General features: G+C 49.2%; 1 protein-coding gene across 2 annotated transcripts in view; it reads left to right on the top strand.

Annotated features, from left to right (window-relative positions):
• The first annotated feature begins 3483 nt into the window (after positions 1 to 3483).
• Positions 3484 to 19586, top strand: part of LOC119976720 (hepatocyte cell adhesion molecule-like) — a 32899-nt gene continuing 16796 nt past the window's right edge. The window contains exons 1-4 of one of the 2 annotated variants that reach the window (XM_038817449.1): positions 3484 to 3580; positions 6566 to 6568; positions 15935 to 16011; positions 18882 to 19241. In XM_038817449.1, the coding sequence (XP_038673377.1) occupies positions 15984 to 16011; positions 18882 to 19241 (388 nt within the window). In that variant the 5' untranslated portion in view covers positions 3484 to 3580; positions 6566 to 6568; positions 15935 to 15983. Of the gene's footprint in view, positions 3581 to 3669; positions 3752 to 6565; positions 6569 to 15934; positions 16012 to 18881; positions 19242 to 19586 lie in introns of those variants that run through there. The other variant, XM_038817450.1, reaches the window with a different exon arrangement.

Below are 19586 nucleotides of genomic sequence, written 5' to 3'. Positions count from 1 at the left end.
GCGGCAACAGCCGAGCGAGTAAGGGGATGGATCCAGGAGCCAGAAGCCGAGTGGGTGCGTGCGGAGGAGGCCTCCTGCATGGGGACCTCCCTCCGGGCCCTCGCCACGGCAGCACTCCCATCCCCACCCAAAAAACACTCCAGCAGCCCAGTGGTGACAGCCACCCTCCAATCCTGGTACCAACTGCGGCAGCAATTTGGCCTGACCAAAATGTCGGACAAGGCTCCCATCTGCCACAACCAGAGGTTCACACCAGCACTGACTGACGCTACCTTCAAAAGGTGGAGGCAGGACGGGGGGGACAGTGACAGTCAGGGACCTATACATGGACAACAGGATCGCAACACTGGACGAACTGACAGAGAAATTTCAGCTAGCTGGGGGGAATGAGCTACGGTACCTGCAGCTCAAAAACTTCCTACGAAAGGAGACAAGGACGTACCCACAACCGCCACGACAGACACTACTGGAAGACCTACTGGACGCAAGTATCCTAGAGAAAGGGAACTGTAGCGACATGTATGACCGACTGGTAGAAAGGGACGACACCGTATGGACGCAACAAGAAGGAAATGGGAGGACGACCTGGGGATGGAGATAGGGTGGGGACTCTGGAGCGAAGCACTGCATAGGGTCAACTCCACCTCCACGTGCGCAAGGCTCAGCCTGACGCAACTAAAAGTGGTACATAGAGCCCACTTAACGAGAAACCGTATGAGTAGGTTCTTCCCGGAGGTGGAGGACAGATGTGAATGGTGCCAAAGAGGCCCGGCCAACCACGCCCACATGTTCTGGTCTTGCCCCAGACTTGTGGATTACTGGACAGCCTTCTTCGAGGCTATGTCCAAAGTGGTGGGGGTGAGGGTGGAGCCATGCCCAATAGTGGCGGTCTTCAGGGTTTCAGACCAGCCAGATCTATTCCTGGGGAGGAGGGCGGACGCCCTTGCCTTTGCCTCCCTGATCGCCCGCCGTAGAATCCTGTTTGGCTGGCGGTCAGCAGCACCGCCCAGAGCTGCAGACTGGCTGTCTGACCTCTCGGAATCTCTCCAAATGGAGAAAATCAAATTCGCCATCCGAGGGTCGGACGACGGCTTCCACAGAACGTGGGAGCAATTCATGCAATTGTTCCGGGACCTGTTTGTGGCCAACGAACAAGAGGAAGAATAGTCGGGTGGCCAAGAATCAGGGGAAAATGGACGGGAATCGGGGGAAGGTAGCCGCGGGGGGAGGGCTACTGGTTCGTTATGGGGGTTTGATGGCTAGCTAAGGCCCAAAACCAAACTATAAATAAATGCCTATAAACATGTGCCTCGGCCATATTGGGGAATGTAAAATATGTATGCCGGCTAAAGGGGGCGGCCACAATTGTTGTTATGAAGATGCTTACCTGTAAATATACATGTTAAATTTTTGTGTTTTCTTTTTTTCTCTCTAATAATTTATAATTTGTCATATATAAAATATGAAAACTCAATAAAAAACATTTATAACAAAAAAACTCTTGCTCTTCACAATCTTAAGTTCTCATTCTCGTTAACCCTCCTCCCAGTGGGATAATGCTTCACTCCATCTGGACACAGTCCCTCACAGGCCCTCAGTCAGGCAAACGGTTAGGCCGACTCAAAGTGGCAGTAACATAATTCCTTAAAGGTCTCGGGCATTAATCCATGAGCCCTAGACCCTCGCCCCTAATCCCCCTCTAGTGCTATGTGACGAAGAGATCTTGGGCCAACCTTACTTGCACATGAGCAGTGGAGTCAGAGTTCTGGCAATAGACAGGAGTCAGTCATAAGCAATAGCAGAGGTGCATCACAGAGCTTTCCTCAATGCGAGTCATCATCACCCTGCTGCATTGACTAATTAGCAGGCAGGTCCAGCATCCTGATGACTTAAGGTTTACTGTGACCCCTATCCCATTCTCATGGACAGGTTAGCATGGTCTAGGGGAGGTGTGGGGAAGGCTTCTTCAGCTGTTGGACAACACGGTGTTCGGATAGTGTGAAGTGTAAATGATGTGTACAGCCCTGGTCCTTCTACTCATGCAAAACCTCATTTCCACCTTGCTACCATCCTCCAGCTCCTTATCTGCCTCTTCCTCTCCTCCCTCCTGGACTTCGACTGTCCAAGGATGTATACCTATCATGGTAAAATTGTACACATGTGCATGAAACTCATCTGGTGTCTGCGTGTGTTTCTACTGGGTGCTCTGATTTCCTCTCAGTCCAAAGATGTGCAGGTTAGGTGGATTGACCATGCTAAATTGGCCCTTAGTGTCCGAAGGGTTAAGTGGGGTTATGGGGATAGGGTGGCAGAATGAGGATCGGTCGGGTGCTGTTTTGGAGGGTCAGTTCTGACACGATGGGCCGAATAGCCTCCTCTGCTCTGTAGGAATACTATGATGGTCACACACAAGCTGAAATTCAGGGAGTGGAACCCCATCCTGTTGATGAACAGGACTTTCTAATGCTATGTGGCGTGCAGAACGACACAGGCACAGTTGATCATCCCCTGCACCTCTGTCAGACCACCTAGCATACCAAATCCCGCAGCCCTCTCATCCTGCTGGCATTGGCCAGATCAAAATGAATGTATTCCGGTGCCCTCGTATAGAATGCATCCATGACATTAAAGCATCTTTAAAGCTTAAAAAAAGTCTTGAGAAGCCTTACAGAGGTGTTATTTTAACATGTTATCCATATTTTTGGAGCTTTCACTTCAGGTCCTGGTCTGAGGAGGGTGGTCAGAAGTCGGTTTAATTGTTAAAGTTAAACATTCATGGGAAGCACGGTGGTGCGGTGGGTTAGCTCTGTGCCTCACGGCGCTGAGGTCCCAGGTTCGATCCCAGCTCTGGGTCACTGTCCGTGTGGAGTTTGCACGTTCTCCCCGTGTTTGCGTGGGTTTCGTCCCCACAACCCAAAGATGTGCAGGGTAGGTGGATTGGCCACGCTAAATTGTCCCTATATTGGAAAAAAAATAATTGAGTACTCTAAATTTATTTTTAAAAAGTTAAACGTTCGCCTGTTACATTCAATTGACGCTTTTAAAAAACCTTTCTTATCTCGTTACATTTTAATAGTTACATTCCCTGCATTCAGCGTTCTTTCTCGCGAATGTAGAACTTGGTGTGATTTAAAATTGGGAAGTTATTGCAAATAAGCGAAACCACAGAAATCTTATTTTTAATAAATCTAGTTGTGACAGTTAACTCCGGATACAATAAACCAACACGGATTAAAGTGATTTCAGTAAAACCTGCGTCTAATAGTTCTCGTTTTTCTTTCATGCTGCGATATAGTTCCTGTTTCTGTTATGTTCGTTTAATCTTTATATTCTTTAGGAGAGATGCTTTGCTCTGTTAATATGTGTACTCCTTAGCTGACACCAGAATCTACAATGTTAGTGGCATTTGTAATTGATTAAAGGAAACAAACACCCTACCGCTGTTCAAGTTTACGGCAGTAATGAAATGAATCAGCAATGGTATGCTGCTGTTGCACGTGACGGTTTTCCACGGGACCCAGGCGGCAGCAGCGACACTAGTTCCGGAGCGAAGTTGTTCAATCGGGTAGAAATTCTGAAGGTGAGTGTGCGGAGATCCTTATTCTCACATAATGGGTTTGGTGTTTTTAAACAGACAGCAATGAATGGGCTGAGTTCAGCCAGACTGTCACTGAAACTCTGCTCAAACTGTTCACAAAGCTGCTGACACAGCACAACTATTGGAAGGAGAGAATTTCAGGAAAAGGTTCAGGTGACTTTCCACATTGAAGTTGTTCTTTCTGCTCAGAGGGAGGAAATGGTAGGCTATGTTAGGGGTATCGCAGTACCTAGGTGGGATGTACCTTATGCTGTAGTATGAGTAGGAGAACCTGCCTGCTGGAGCATAAGAGTCTGTGTCGCACCCACAGCAGTCATTCTGTACCGGAGCTGCTGGGTTAACTACTTGTTCATTAAAGCCTTCAATTGGACTACAATCTTGTTTCAGTAGTAATTGATCATGCACCAGAGGATAGAAGTTTATAAAAGTTTACTTTCATGGTGATATACTGTCGGCATATACATTATTTTTCTAATGTGTCTTTTTTTTAATGCATTTTATTCAAACTTGTATCAAAGTAGGTTACAGCAAATAAACACCCCAGGAAACATTCTTCCCAACAATCAACTATATAGTTTGTACAGATTTTTCTCCTTTTTCACCCACCCCCCTAAAATGAAATGAAAATCGCTTATTGTCACGAGTAGGCTTCAATGAAGTTACTGTGAAAAGCCCCTAGTTGCCACATTCTGGCGCCTGTTTGGGGAGGCTGGTATGGGAATTGAACCGTGCTGCTGGCCTGCCTTGGTCTGCTTTAAAAGCCAGCAATTTAGCCCAGTGTGCTTAACCAACCCAAACAGCTCCTCAAACACGGTCACAAACATCCCCCACCTTTTCTCAAAATCCCCTGCTTGAGCCCCTTAACTCGTACTTTATCTTCTCGAACCGCGGGAAGTCATACAGGCCACTCAACCTTGCTGCTACCCCTGGTGGCGATGCTGACCGCCACTTCAGCAAAATTCACCACAGTGCAACCAAGACATCGGCCATCCTCCCCTCCATGAGCTCCGGCTACTCTGAAACCCCAAAAATTGCCACCAAAGGGTCCGGGTCCACCTCCTCCTCCACTATCCTAGCTAAGACTGCAAACAGTCCTGCCCAGAATCTTCCCAATTTTTCACAATCCCAAAACATGTGCGCTTGATTTGCTGCCCCCGCCCACACCTCTCACACTCATCTGCTGCCCCCTGAAAGAACCTCTCATTCTCTCCCGAGTCATATGCACCCTGTGCACTACCTTAAACTGTATCAGGCTCATCCTTGCACAAGAGGAGGTCTCGTTTACCCTTCGCAGTGCCTCACTCCATACTCCCCAATTGATCTCCATTCCCAACTCTGCTTCCCATTTCTCCTTGAACGTCACCACCTGCTCTCCTCCCTGCTCCCCCAGCCACTTATATATATCCCCAATTATTCCCTCCTCTTCCACATCTGGAAGCAGCAGTCGCTCCAGCAGGGTGTATCCTGGCAATCTAGGGAACTCCTTCCAGATCTTTCATGCAAAGTCCCTAACCTGTAGGTACCTGAACTCACTACCCCTCGGCAGCTCTCACTACCCCTCTCCCTTAGCTCCTCCAGACTGCCAAACCCTTCCTCCAAATTCAAATCCCTCACCTTGACCAGCCCCACTTCCCTCCACCTCCTGTATACACTATCCATCTCTTTCCTCCCCTCCTCCCCTCCTCCCCTCCTCCCCTCCTCCCCTCCTCCCCTCCTCCCCTCCTCCCCTCCTCCCCTCCTCCCCTCCTCCCCTCCTCCCCTCCTCCCCTCCTCCCCTCCTCCCCTCCTCCCCTCCCCCGGGCTCAAACCCATGATTCTCAGACAGCGTCGTTAGCACCGACATTCCTTCCACCCAAAAATGCCTCCTCAGCCGATTCCATACCTTCACCGTGGACTGCACTAGGCTCCCTGAATACCTGCTCGGAGCCATTGGCAATGCTGCCGTCATCATAACCCTCAAACTAGACCCCTTAAAAGATTCCTCCTCGATCCTAACCCACTCTACTCCTTATCCTTCCCACCATCGCCGCACCTTGTCCACATTCGCCGCCCAATAATAATGAAGCAAGTTTGGCAACGCCAACCCTCCCTGCTGCCTCTGCCTCTGTAGCAGGGTCCACCCCACCCTCGGCACCTTCCCCTCCCATACAATGTCAGAGATGATTGTGTCCACTTTCCAAAAAAAAGGCCCTTGGTATAAAGATAGGGAGAGCCTGAAAGATAAACAAGAACCTCAACATAATATTAATTTTTTTTCTAATGTGTCTTGATGGCGGTTCATATACAATAGAGGGCAGTTTAGAAACAGATTCGCTCACCACGTGGCTGTGACCAAGTGCTCAGGCTTTTTTAATATCTGCTAGCAAGTAAAATCGATCACCTTTCTGTAATTTTAGTGTTATTTGTTTCCCGAGTCCCGCAGTTATTTCTTCACTCAACAGACAAAATGTTGGAGAGTTTAGGAGGTTGGTTCAGAATTTTCTAAATTTTGGCTCATGTCACTTCACTCCCGACATTGCTGATATTGTTGAGAATAAATGGCTCTGTCTGTGTGTCCTGGAATGGAGGATCTGAATTGCATATGTGGGCATTAGCAGAAATATCACCGGCTGAAAGGCAGACAAATCCTGCTGTGACCACACTCCAGCCGAATTTTGCCTGCGCCCCTGGGCAGGATGGCAGGGAATGAGGAGAGGATCAGGATTAGCTCTTCAGCAAACCAAATGCCGCAACGGATTCACGTGCATTTCATTCTCAAGTCTGTGTCGTGTTATTCACCCTGGGCTAACACAGACTGCAACTGAATGCAGTTGTACTGGAAAGCAGACACCAAATTTAGACGTTGGTTCAATACAATTTATTGAACTTCTGTTACAATGCACACAGCTTGCTGGTGGTTGACACTATACTACTCTAAGTGTGCTAACTCTAACTAACTAGACCAGACTAGCTCTGAGCCATGTGTAGAAGGTGCTAAATGATGTATATATCCTGACTGTCACTACAGTTGTCACCAGTGGAAAGAGGCGGAGTGCTGATGACTCGTGTGTTTTATAGTAGGAATGCCCCCTCTAATGTTCTGTCTGGTGATTGGTTGTTTTCTGTCCTATGTGTTGATTGGATAACCTGGGTGTCTGTCACTGCCTGTCTTTACCTCATTATGTGCATGAGTGCATATTATGACATTTCACATTTCCTCCCCCCCCCCCCCCCCCCCCCCCGAACTTTTTTTTTTCAATTGTCGCTTGCTTGGAGCATATACAACATATATACAGATATAACTGGTTGCTGGCACACAGTTGCACCTGTGCCTCAAATTGGTGGATGAAATCGACCTGTTCACAGGGTGAGGTGATGGCGCACGACAAGGCATCCGCAACGATTAGCTCCTTGCCTGGTGTGTTTACCAGCTCGAAGTCATACCTGCAGAGTCGAAGGAGAATGTGCTGAAACCTGGGCGTCATGTCATTCAAGTCCTTATGAATGATATGGACTAAGGGTCTGTGGTCAGTCTCTACTGTGAAGGTTGGTAGACCGTAGATGTAGTCATGGAACTTTACAATGCCGGTTAGGAGGCCCAGGCATTCTTTCTCTATGTGAGCATACCTCTGCTCAGTGGGAGTCATGGCCCATGACACATAGGCCACTGGAGCCCAGGACGAGGATTTATCCTTCTGGAGGAGCACCGCACCAATGCCGTCCTGGCTGGCGTGTAGAGATTTTTGTCTCTCGCTCTGGGTCAAAGAACGCTAGTACCGGAATAGTAGTGAGCTTTGCCTTTAACTCGAGCCACTCTGCTTGATGTGTGGGTAGCCACTGGAATGCAGTGGACTTCTTCACCAGATGCTAGGTTGGGAATGAACTTTCCCAAAAAGTTAACCATACCGAGGAAGCATAGTACCGCCTTTTTGTCTTCCGGGGTCTTCATGGCGTTGATGGCCTTGACTTTGCCCAAATCTGTTGCACACCCTGCTTGGATATTTGATCGTCCAAGAACTTGATGGATGACATGCCAAAGGAGCACTTGGCCTTGTTCAACTTGAGGCCGTTTGCATGGATACGTTGAAAGACTTGTTTGAGACGAGATATGTGTTCCTCGGGGGTCGTGGACCATATGATTACATCATCTACGTAGACATGCACACCCTCAATGCCCTGCATCATCTGCTCCATGATCCTGTGGAAGATTTCAGAGGCTGAAACAATACCGAACGGCATGCGGTTGTAACAGTACCTTCCGAAAGGTGTATTAATCGTGCAGAGCTTCCTGCTGTACTCGTCCAGTTGTATCTGCCAGAAACCATGTGATGCATCCAGCTTCGTAAAGAATTTGGCGTGTGCCATCTCACTGGTTAGTTCGTCCCACTTTGGGATTAGGTAGTGTTCTCGCATTATGTTCCGGATAAGATCTTTGGGATCTATACATATGCGCAACTCTCCTGAGGGCTTCTTTACACAGACCATCGAGCTGACCCAGTCAGTCGGTTCCATCACTTTAGAGAGTATACCCTGGTCTTGGAGCTCCTGCAGCTGCGCCTTTAAACGTTCCTTCATAGGAGCCGGCACCCGGCGTGGAGCATGGATCACAGGCGTGGCATCAGGCCTAAGTAAGATTTTGTAGAAGTATGGAAGCGTACCCATTCCGCTGAACACATCCGGGTATTGTGACAGGATTTCGTCAATGTCAGCCTGAAGATTCACATTGGCAGAGGACATGGCATGTACTCGCTGCACAAGATTGAGTAGCTTACATGAATGGCACCAAGGTAGCATGGTGGTTAGAGCAGCATTGTGGTTAGCATAATTGCTTCACGGGCCCCAGGTTCGATTCCCAGCTTGGGTCACTGTCTGTGCGGAGTCTGCACGTCCTCCCCGTGTGTGCGTGGGTTTCCTCCGGGTGCTCCGGTTTCCTCCCACAGTCCAAAGATGTGTAGGTTAGGTGGATTGGCCATGCTAAATAGCCCTTAGTGTCCAAAATTGCCTTTAGTGTTGGGTGGGGTTACTGGGTTGTGGGGATAAGAGTGGAGGTGTGGGCTTGGGTAGGGTGCTCTTTCAAAGAGCTGATGCAGACTCGATGGGCCAAATGGCCTCCTTCTGCACTGTAAATTCTATGATAAGCAATGAACCCTTGTCAGGCTTGACGATTTTGAATCGTAGAGTGGCATTGATGGTCTTGTTGGAGACCTGCAGATGACAAGACCCTAATGCAGTGATGGCATTGCCATTATAATCAAGAAGCTGGCAGAAGAATTTTTGGTCGCCTTTGTGGTAATCGATATTAGAGTACCCTGGATATGCGGATATTATGGTACCCTGAATAATGCTGTAAGACCATTGGTGTGGGAGGTGCCTGAGACTGCTGTTTCATTGGTTAAGCCTGCCTGCTGGTTCCCTAGATGTGGCCTCCCGAAACGCCCGCGCTTATGCCCCCGACTGCGTGGCAGCCCCTTGGGCAGAGTGGAACCCCCCGCAGCCGTCTCCGATGCATTCCCTCCAACCCCCCCCCCCCCCCCCCCCCCCACACAAGCTTCTGCTGCGAGACTACCAGGTGACCCTGGGGGCCACGCTGCTACTTTTGTGGGCAAGCAAGAACCCCCGACAGCGCTGCCCGGCCTGCTCATACATCTGCAACAGGTGCAGCAAAAAGGGCCATTTCATGGCAGTATGCCAGGCCTGGGCGGTCGCTGCGGTCTCCGGAGGCGAATCGGGGCTGCCATCACAATCCTCTCCACGAGCCACGTGCGGCCAGTGGGCGCCGCCATCTTGGCTGGACTTCTGGGACCCAGACTCGGAGGACAGCACACCGCCCGAGTAAAATCTCCATCTTCTGCCACGACTCGCTTCAGTGACCCTGGACCAGTCTCGGCCCTGGACGCTCTCGACTGCAACGACAACCGAACTCCTCAACGGGCATGAAACATCCTGTCTGATCGACTCCAGGAGCACAGAGAGCTTCATACACCCTAACACAGTAAGGCGCTGTTCTCTTCCCATCCACCCAGTTAACCAAAAATCTCCCGGGCCTCCGGGTCTCATTCAGTGGAAATCAAAAGGTTCTGCGTAGCGAGCCTCACGGTCCAGGGAAGGGAGTTTAAAAATTACCGACTCTACGTCCTAACCCCACCTCTGCACTGCCACACTCCTAGGGTTAGACTTTCAATGTAAGGTCCAAAGCTTAACTTTTAAATTCGGTGGCATTATACCCCCCCTCACTGTCTGGAGGCTTGCAACCCTCAAAATCGATCCGTCTTCCCTGTTTGAGAACTTCACCCCGGATTGCAAACCCGTTGCCACCAGAAGCAGACGGTACAGTGCCCAGGACCGGACCTTTTATTAGGTCGGAGGTCCAGCGATTACTGAGGGAAGGTGTCATTGAGGCTAGCAACAGTCTCTGGAGAGCTCAATTAGTGGTTGTAAAGACCGGGGAGAAGCATAGGATGGTCATCGATTATAGTCAGACCATTGACAGGTATACGCAGCTTGACGCGTACCCACTCCCCCGCATATCCAATCTGGTCAACTAGATCGCACAATACAAGGTCTTATCCACGGCGGATGTCAAGTCCGCATACCACAAGCTCCCCATCCGCCCTAGTGACCACAAATACACTGCTTTCGAAGCAGATGGGCGGCTCTACCACTTCCTAAGGGTTCCTTTTGGTGTCTCGAATGGAGTCTCGGTCTTCCAACGAGAGATGGACCGAATGGTTGACTGGTACGGTTTGCGGGCCACGTTTCCGTACCTCGTCAATGTCATCATCTGCGGCCACGACCAGCAGGACCACGACGCCAATCTTCGAAAATTCCTTCATTCCTTAATCTCGCATATAACAAGGATAAATGCATGTTCAGCACCAACCGTCTACGTGGCTGAGGATGGCTGAATTATAGGCCCAGACCCTGAACACATGCGCCCCCTCATGGAGTTTCCCCTCCCCCACAGCTCCAAGGCCCTGAAACGCTGACTGGGATTTTTTTCATATTACGCCCAGTGGGTCCCCAATTATGCGGACAAAGCCTGCCCACTAATCCAATCCACGGGTTTTCCCCTGTCGGCAGAGGCCCGTCAAACCTTCAGCCGCATCAAAGCTGACATTGCAAAGGCCACGATGCACGCCATCGACTAATCCCTCCCTTTCCAAGTCGAGAGCGACGTGTCCGACGTAGCTCTGGCGGCCACCCTCAACGAAGCGGGCAGGCCCGTGGCCTTCTTCTCACGCACCATGCTTCAGAAATCTGCCATTCCTCTGTTGAAAAGGAGGCCCAGGCCATAGTAGAAGCTGTGTGGCACTGGAGGCATTACCTGGCCGGCAGGAGATTCTCTCTCCTCACTGACCAACGGTCGGTGGCTTTCATAACAACAAGATCTTATGGTGGAGGATCGAGCTCTCTACCTACAACTAGAGATCTTGTATCATCCCGGGAAGCTAAACGAGCCTCCGAAGCCCTATCCCATGGCACATGTGCCAACGCACAAGTGGACCGCCTCCGGACCCTCCACGAGGACCTCTGCCACCCGGGGGTCACTTCAGGCCAGAGAAAGCACATCTGATAATGGCTTCCCGTCCCTTTGAACACCTCCAGTATGGACTTCAAAGGGCCCCTCCCCTCCACCGACCGCAACACTTATTTCCTGAACGTGATTGATGAGTACTCCCAGTTCCCATTCGCCATCCCCTGCCCTGACATGACCGCAGCCACCGTCAAAAAAGCCCTCCACAGTATCTTTACGCTGTTCGGATTCCCACCTACATACACAGTGATAGGGGGTCCTCATTCATGAGCGACGAACTGCGTCAATTCCTGCTCAGCAAGGGCATTGCCTTGAGCAAGACGAACAGTTACAACCCCCGGGGAAGCGGACAGGTAGAGAGGGGGAACGGAACAGTCTGGAAGATCGTCCTACTGGCCCTACGGTACAGGAATCTCCCAGTCTCCCGCTGGCAGGAGGTCCTTCCAGATGCTCTCCACTCCATCCAGTCACAGCTGTGTACCGCAACCAACCAAACACCTCACGAACGTCTCCTTGTCTTCCCTAGGAAGTCCTCCTCCGGGGCCTCGCTCCCAACCTGTCTGGCGGCTCCTGGACCCATCGTGCTCTGCAAACACGTGCGGGCACAAGTCGGACCCATTGGTCGAGAGGGTCCACCTTCTTCATGCTAATACTCAGTACGCCTACGTGGCATACACCGACGGCCGACAGGACACTGTCTCCCTTCGGGACCTCGCTGGGTCCCCACCACCACCCCCCTTCCTGTCACCAGAGCACCCCACAGCCGCCCCCTTCCCAGGTCGATCGGTCCTCCCACCGGTCCCATCTAGGGGTGATGAAGAAGAAGCCAAAACCACACTCCCGGAGCCACAGATGCCCGAGCCGGCGCCTGCATCGCAGAGGACGACCAAGGCCCCCGATCGACTTATTGCTTCACTCTGAACTGTGAATAAATTTTGTAAATACTCGCGACATAACAAGGCAAAACACTATACTGATGTATGCCGGGTACCTCCATAACTTTAGCCTCGACCACTGTGAAATGTGAGGCCACCACCCCGCCGGACTTTTTTTTTTAAACGGGGTGAATGTGGTAGTCGGCATTAGAGGTATTACAGTACCCTGAATAATGCTGTCAGGCCATTGGTGTGGGAGGTACCTGAGACTGCTGTTTCATTGGTTAAGCCTGCCTGCTGGTTCCGCCCAGTAAGGCGGAGTACAAGAGTCTGTGTATCCCCAGCAGCTGCATTCTGTACCTGCGCTGCTGGGGGAAACATATAGTGCAATAAAGCCTTCAATTGTCATCCAATCTCGCTTCTGGAGTTATTGATCGTGCATCAGCCTTTTGATGCGATCAAGATCTGCTTGAGATATAAGATTGGCTGAAGCACCAGTGTCCAGCTTGAACCGGATGCTACATTGGTTAACGTGTACGACAGCAGGCCATTCGTCCGCAGAATCCACGTTGAGGATAAATAGGCATGTTGCTGAATTTGAGGAGGCCTTTTCACACATAGTAATGATGCCCACACGATGTGGGGGCTCCAGGCACATCATCCTCTGGATCCGTGGTGTTACCAGGATCAGAATCCAGCAGCTCGTGCTGCACACATCGAACGAGTTTGCGTTGGAAATGGGATCGCTGGCACACGACCGGTGGCGCAGACCTGCACAAGGCTGCATAATGTCCAGGCTTCCCACAATTTAAACATCGTCTGCCTCTTGGAGGGCATTGCCGCTTTAAATAGGCAGTGCCGCAGTTCGGGCACGTCATGACGTTGGCATCGTTACGCTCCGTGCGTCATCGCACATGTGCAGTGAGGTAAGCCGCCGTTTGCACCTGCACAGTGTGGTCTTCGGCCGCTTTGTTCTCCCGTCCGTGGTGCGCATGCGTGGGACCCCGGAAAAAGCGCATGAAATGGCCGCCTTCATCGATAATAAGGCGCTGCATCCGGGCGATCATGGTATCATGTCGTGTTATTCACCCTGGGGTAACACGGACTGCAACTGGATGCAGTTAGACTGGAAAGCAGACACCAAACTTAGACGTTGGTTCAATACTATTTATTGAACTTCTGTAACAAGACACACAGCTGCCTGTGGGTTGACACTCTACTATTCCAAGTATGCTAACTCTAACTAACTAGACCAGATTGGCTCTGAGCCACGTATAGAATGTGCTAAATGATATATACACCCTGACTGTCACTACAGTTGTCACCAGTGGAAAGAGGCGGAGTGCTGATGCCTCGTGTGTTTTATAGTAGGAAGCACCCCTCTCGTGCTCTGTCTGGTGATTGGTTGTGTTCTGTCCTGTGTGTTGATTGGCTAACCTGAGTGTCTGTCATTGCCTGTCTTTACCTCATTATGTGCATGAGTGCATATCATGACAGTCAGTTTGGCAGTTCCTTCTTGAACACATCTGCTGCTGTCACAACCAAAACAAGTTTATCTAAATTGTTTGGAATTGCCATGAGGATTCCTACACCTACTTCCCCAGCTGAGACGGCCTTCGCCAGGTGCCGCCCTCGCGGAATAATTGACCGACAGGCAGTAAATGAATCATGCAAAAATAATAGGAAGAGAGATGCTGCTCAGCACTGCTGAGCGGCCTTTGGCTCTGGACAGGTCGCCCCACTCCTGCTCGCTGATACTTCCTCATTTGCCGAGACACAATGCTGGGACTTGCCTGGCCACCTTCTCCCCTCTCAACTGCTGCTCTGCTCACCTCTTGGCTCTCGCTCTGGTGGCTGGGCCTCTACTCTCGACCTCGTGGGCTACTGGCTGGCTGCTGCTGCTGGGTATCTATCCTGGCCTCTACTCGCTCTCGCTCTCGCACACATGTTTGCTGCCCAGCCCTCTCACCCTCAGCTCTGCCTCTGGTCGAGTTACACTACTGCCGCTGACCACTACTCCCTAATTTCCCCAAGACACTACTTCTGTGCTTTCCTGGCCTTCTTCCCACTTTCCGACTGCTGCCCTGCTCAGCTCCTGCCCATGTGGTCGCACCTCAAGTCATAAAATTCCTACAGCGCAAAAGGAGGCCATTCGGCCCACTGAATCTGCACCAACCCTCTGAAAGAGCACCCAACCTAGAGTCCACTCCCCACCCTCCATAACCCCACCTAATCTGCGCATCCTTTGAACATTAAGGGGCAAGTTAGAATGGCCGATCCACCTAACTTTCACATCTTTGGCCTGTGGGAGGGAACCCGATTGCCCGGAGGAAACCCACGCAGACATGGGGAGAACATGCAATCTCCATGTAGACAGCCATCCAAGGCCGGAATTGAATCGGGATACCTGGCTCAGTGAAGCAGCAGTGCTAACCACTGTGCCAACATTCCACCTCATACCTCGATGACCGCATCTGCTTCTGGCTGGCTGCTGCTGGCTATCTGGCCTGGCAGCCTCTGTTCTTTTTGGTTGGTTACCCCCTCAACCCTAGCTTGGAGGTAGAGTTGACCCACTGCTCCCCTCAACGGTGGTTGGCCAGCGTCACCACCTCGCCCTGCTGTAGGCTTTACAGACTCTCACCCCAATGTTAGGTCGGCGACCTGACCTTTTTGGCCTCTAGCTGTCTGCAAGACCGAATGCCAGAAACCTGACTGCTGCTTTGCATCTTTATTCAATGAAGTTCAGAAACTTCACTCCAATTCAGCAGATCATGTGTGAGCTGCAGTGAGTCTCCACCTCTCGACATCTGGCAAACTGTTTTTCTGCTCTAAAAGGGATCAACCAATCCAAACCCAATGTCGTTGTTCTGTATTGCCTGCTGATCAAATTGAGAGCTACCAAGGCTCTGGGGTTCCCACCACAACAATCAACTCCAAATGGGGGCCCCTTTGTTCACCAGTTGAGGTTATCTTTCGTCACAAGGGCATGAGCCTTCAGTGTTAGACTCAATAAGATATTGTCCAGTATGTGTAACAGAGATATTAATTCCAACAGAATGTTTTGGTCAATAGTGCAATTGTGAAATAATGTTTAATGTTTTACATATTAAGACTCAGCATATAGATCATATATACATAGTGATAATCAAGCTTCAAGACATCAGCAGCAGAGCTGTGTCTGTGTACTGTTAACCACATAAAATGAATCAACAAACTCTGGGATCAATGGGCAGTTGTTTAAAGGGGTACTATGTTGTGTTTGAGTTATCCTTCAAGAATCATAAGGAAGAAATTTAAAATATACAAGATAGGAATTGTTCTATACTCCGAAGGATCTATGACCGGAATGATGAAAATCTCTGGTGAGCTTCACCATCATTGGTATTGCATGATACATAGTTTACTCTGTCACCATGGTTTTGTGGATCAGTACTTCTGTCACATTTTCATTGGTGAGTCTACATAAACACATACACTACCTTTCTATTTACATTTGATTTGCCAATATCTATCCACTAAGCTTCTTTTAGTAATGTGGTTTATCTGATAATCACATTTCTGTTGTAGGACCTTTCTATCTGCAAATTGGTTGTGTTTCTACATTACCACAGTGACTAGACTTCAGAAGTACTTCATCAGCTGCAAAGTCAGTTGGGTAGGGCCAGCTAGCTCAGATAGCTGGAGTGTGGTGGTGAACACCAATCATGCAGTCACTGTACAGGTAATTTTTGGTTTTGTCTCTCTTGCCCTGGTGTGGTGCCATGGCATAGCGATATATGGAAAGTTATGGTTAGCAATCCTCAGATACTTGGACAGAGTGTGTTGGGGAGTTACAAAAATGTTCTACAATTGCAAGTGTCTCTTTGTTGATGTTTAGGTAGCAATTGCCAGCAAGAGGCGTCTGCCGAGTATATTTCCTTGAAGAATAATTTTTTTTCTCTTTCTCAGCAACAAGCTTCATGAAAAGGAAAGGGGACATTTTGATGCAGTTTAAACAATGATAATCCAGTACTTCATTGCCTCAGGTAATACGTGTTAACGGTGGCAACCTACTCTTGTATACAGAAAAATATATCGGAGTAATTTACACAGCAGATGTAACATTATCCTCCTCAAAGACAAACTTCCCTGTCCACAGGACTACATTGACTTACATGAGTCTTGATAGGATGTAGGTGCTGAATGGAAAGACGAGGCTGGGTTGCACCCCCACCACCACCCCAGCAATAGATTTTGCGGATGCAGGTTGCCATTGGCTGGCAGCGAGATTTTCCAGCCCCACCAAAGTCAACGGTCACTTGCGTTGCTCACCAGCCTCGCTGCCGGGGAACCCAATGGTGATCCGCCAACGGAAAACTTACCTCGGGGGGGGGGGGGGGGGCTGGGCTGGAAAATTCCCTGCCAAAGGGTCGGAAACTTTGCTCCCTCAAAGGTCCACAGAATTACTGTTGGGAGTTTAAATTGACCAAATCATGTAAGTTTTTAAAAAATATATATATATTTTTTATCATATCCTTAAAGTTACAAGGCCAATGTGCTGAGTGGACAGGGCAAACCCTTAATCCATCGCATTGCTTGCTCCAAAAAACAATTTAAAAAATAAACATTACTAGTTTCCTAAATGTTATTTGTTTTTACTTGCTGGACAAAACCCCCAATGTTTATCTTTGGATATTTTATTCTGTAACACATGGATGCAGTTAATTTGCATATGGTAAACACATTTCATTTTATAAATCAACAGAAGTACAGTGGGGAAATCGGAGTCCAGCTAAATAGCAATGAGACAGAGATAACACTATCTTCACATGTTCTTATCACTGTTCAGGGTACAACTGTACAAAAAGAAAAAAAATGAGTTGTGGATAAGTGTTCTGTCAATTGGGGTAAACTAGAGTAGGAGAGAAAGCTGGACAGTAATATAAAGATAGACAATAAGAGTTTCTATAGATATTTAAATAAGAAAAGAGTTAACAAAGTGAGCATCAGTCCTCTAGAAAGTGCATCTAGGAATTGGTATGGAAAGTAGGGCTATGGAGGATGAATTAAACAGGCATTTTGAATCTGTCTTCACTATATGGTAGCACGGTAGCATTGTGGATAGCACAATGGCTTCACAGCTCCAGGGTCCCAGGTTCGATTCCGGCTTGGGTCACTGTCTGTGCGGAGTCTGCACATCCTCCCCGTGTGTGCGTGGGTTTCCTCCGGGTGCTCCGGTTTACTCGGTCTCCTCCCACAGTCCAAAGATGTGCAGGTTAGGTGAATTGGCCATGATAAATTGCCCTTAGTGTCCAAAATTGCCCTTAGTGTTGGTTGGGGTTACTGGGTTATTGGGATAGGGGGAGGTGTTGACCTTGGGTAGGGTGCTCTTTCCAAGAGCCGGTGCAGACACGAGTAACATAAAAACATACTAAACCTCATCCTCACCAACCTGCCTGCTGCAGATGCATCAGTCCATGACCGTGTCGGTAGAAGTGACCAACACACAGTCTTTGTGGAGATGTCCCATCTTCACATTGAGGATACCCTCCATCGTGTTGTGTGGTGCTACCACCATGCTAAATGGGATAGGTTTCAAATAGCTGTAGCGGCTCCAAACTGTGCAACCACTGTGGATAATCAGTAGCTGCAGAAATGTACTCAACTAAAATCTGTACCCTCATGGCCCAGCATATTCCCCACTCCATCATTACCATTAAGTCAGGGGATCAACCCTAGTTCAAAGAGTGCTGAGCGGCACACCATGAGAAACAACAGCAATACCTGAAAATGAGGTGTCAACCTTGTGAAGCTACAAGGTGTGCTCCAAAGAAGGCAGCAGCCAGGAGGCATAGGTTCTACCAAACTTGCTATACTGGGCGGAAAATGGGGAGAAGGTGCAGGGCTGGAGAAGATGCGGAGCTGGAGTAGGGAGACGGAGGCCTTAGGGGTGCGGATGGAGGTGTGTTCCTGTAAGGAGTCAGCATTGAGGGCGCTGGCAACAGCACTGTTACCATTTTCCCCAGGGAAGTATTCAGGGAGTCCTGTGGTGGTAACCACGTTGGAGATTAGGAGGCAATTCCGGGAGCGCTTCAGTTGAGGGCAGGTCCGAGGATTATGCCTCGGAATCACTGGTTTGAGCCGGAGAGGATGGATGCGAGGTTCTGCATATTGGAGGAGAGAGGGGTGAAGGAGATGAGGGATTTGTTTTTGGAGGGGTGGTTTGCAAGCTTGGAGGAGTTGGGGGGCATGTTTGGGCTCCAGTGTGAGGAGGCCTTCAGATACATGCGGGTGTTCCCAAGCTTTCTGGTGGCACCGTCCTTTTCATTGTTAGAGGAGGTGCTGTCAGTGATGGAGTGGGAGGGTGGGGTTGTTTTGGCGATTTACAGGAGGGTCATGGAGGAAGATGAGGTGTCCATGGAAGGGATTAAGGACAAGTGGGAAGAGGAGCTGGGGATGGTGTTGGAGGAGGTATTATGGTGCGCGGAGCTGTGGAGGGTTAATGCCTCAACCTTGTGAGCGAGGCTGGGTTGATTCAATTAAAAGTGGTGCACAGGGTGCTCTTAATGAGGGCGAGGATGAGCCAGCAGCTTGAGATGTGGAGGATAGCGGCGAACGGTGTAGGAGAAGCCCAATTAATTGTGTTCATATGTTTTGGTCCTGCCCGACATTAGAGAAATTTGGGGGGTCGTTTTTTTAGCATCATGTCTCTTGGGAGTAGCACTGAGTGCATGTACAGCACATGGACTGCTGCGATTCAAGAAGGTATCTCACCATCACCTTAAGGGAAATTAAGGATGGGGTAAATGTTGGCCTAGTCGGCGATGCCAATGTTCAGTAAATTAATATTAAAAAATTATTTTTCTTCGAACAGTGATTAAAAAATTGATGAGTCTGATCTATATTTGTTTTCCAGTATTCTATTTGTTTGTAGTGCATGGAGAAGCCTTAAATGTCAGACCTGATACCATCACCAACGCCATTGCAGGAGAACAGGTCCAGTTCCCCATCCAGCATCAAGGCTCTGATCAATATGATGTAACATTTACATCAAAATCTCCTGTGCACTTCAATATTTTTACATGGAAATCTAATAATCCGGAGAAACTGCTCATTGTCCACCCACTGTATAAACACAGAGTTCGAATTGTCAGCGGTGTTGTGATACTGAATGATGTACAGGTTGATGACACTGGAGAATATGAAATAAACATTGACTACTATGGGAAAGAGGTGGAAAACGGTGATCAAAATACATTCAGGATGCAGGTCTTTGGTAAGTGTTTAACAGTAATCTTGTAACTTTGACGATTACAAGTAACAACATAACATTACTGTGGTGGTATGAATGGGAGCACTGCCATTGGTGCAGAGCATTGGTTTCCCATTGGCTTTGGCTGGTCAGGTGCCTCTCGTCTGATTGGCTGGGACTAGTCATGTGACTGCTCACCAATTGGACGAGAGGCAAGTAGACCCCGCCTCCGAGGCGGGGTATAAGTACCCAGAGTTCCCGGCGGTCGGCCTTTCTCTGTAGTCGACCACCGGGCTAACAACTAGCTGATTAAAGCCACAGTTTAGGTCTTCATTGTGCCTCAAGTCCAATTGATGGTACATCAATTAC

The sequence above is a fragment of the Scyliorhinus canicula genome, chromosome 13 (genome assembly GCF_902713615.1).
Source record: "Scyliorhinus canicula chromosome 13, sScyCan1.1, whole genome shotgun sequence".
NCBI lineage: Eukaryota > Metazoa > Chordata > Chondrichthyes > Carcharhiniformes > Scyliorhinidae > Scyliorhinus > Scyliorhinus canicula.
This window is presented reverse-complemented; position numbering and strand designations above follow the sequence as displayed.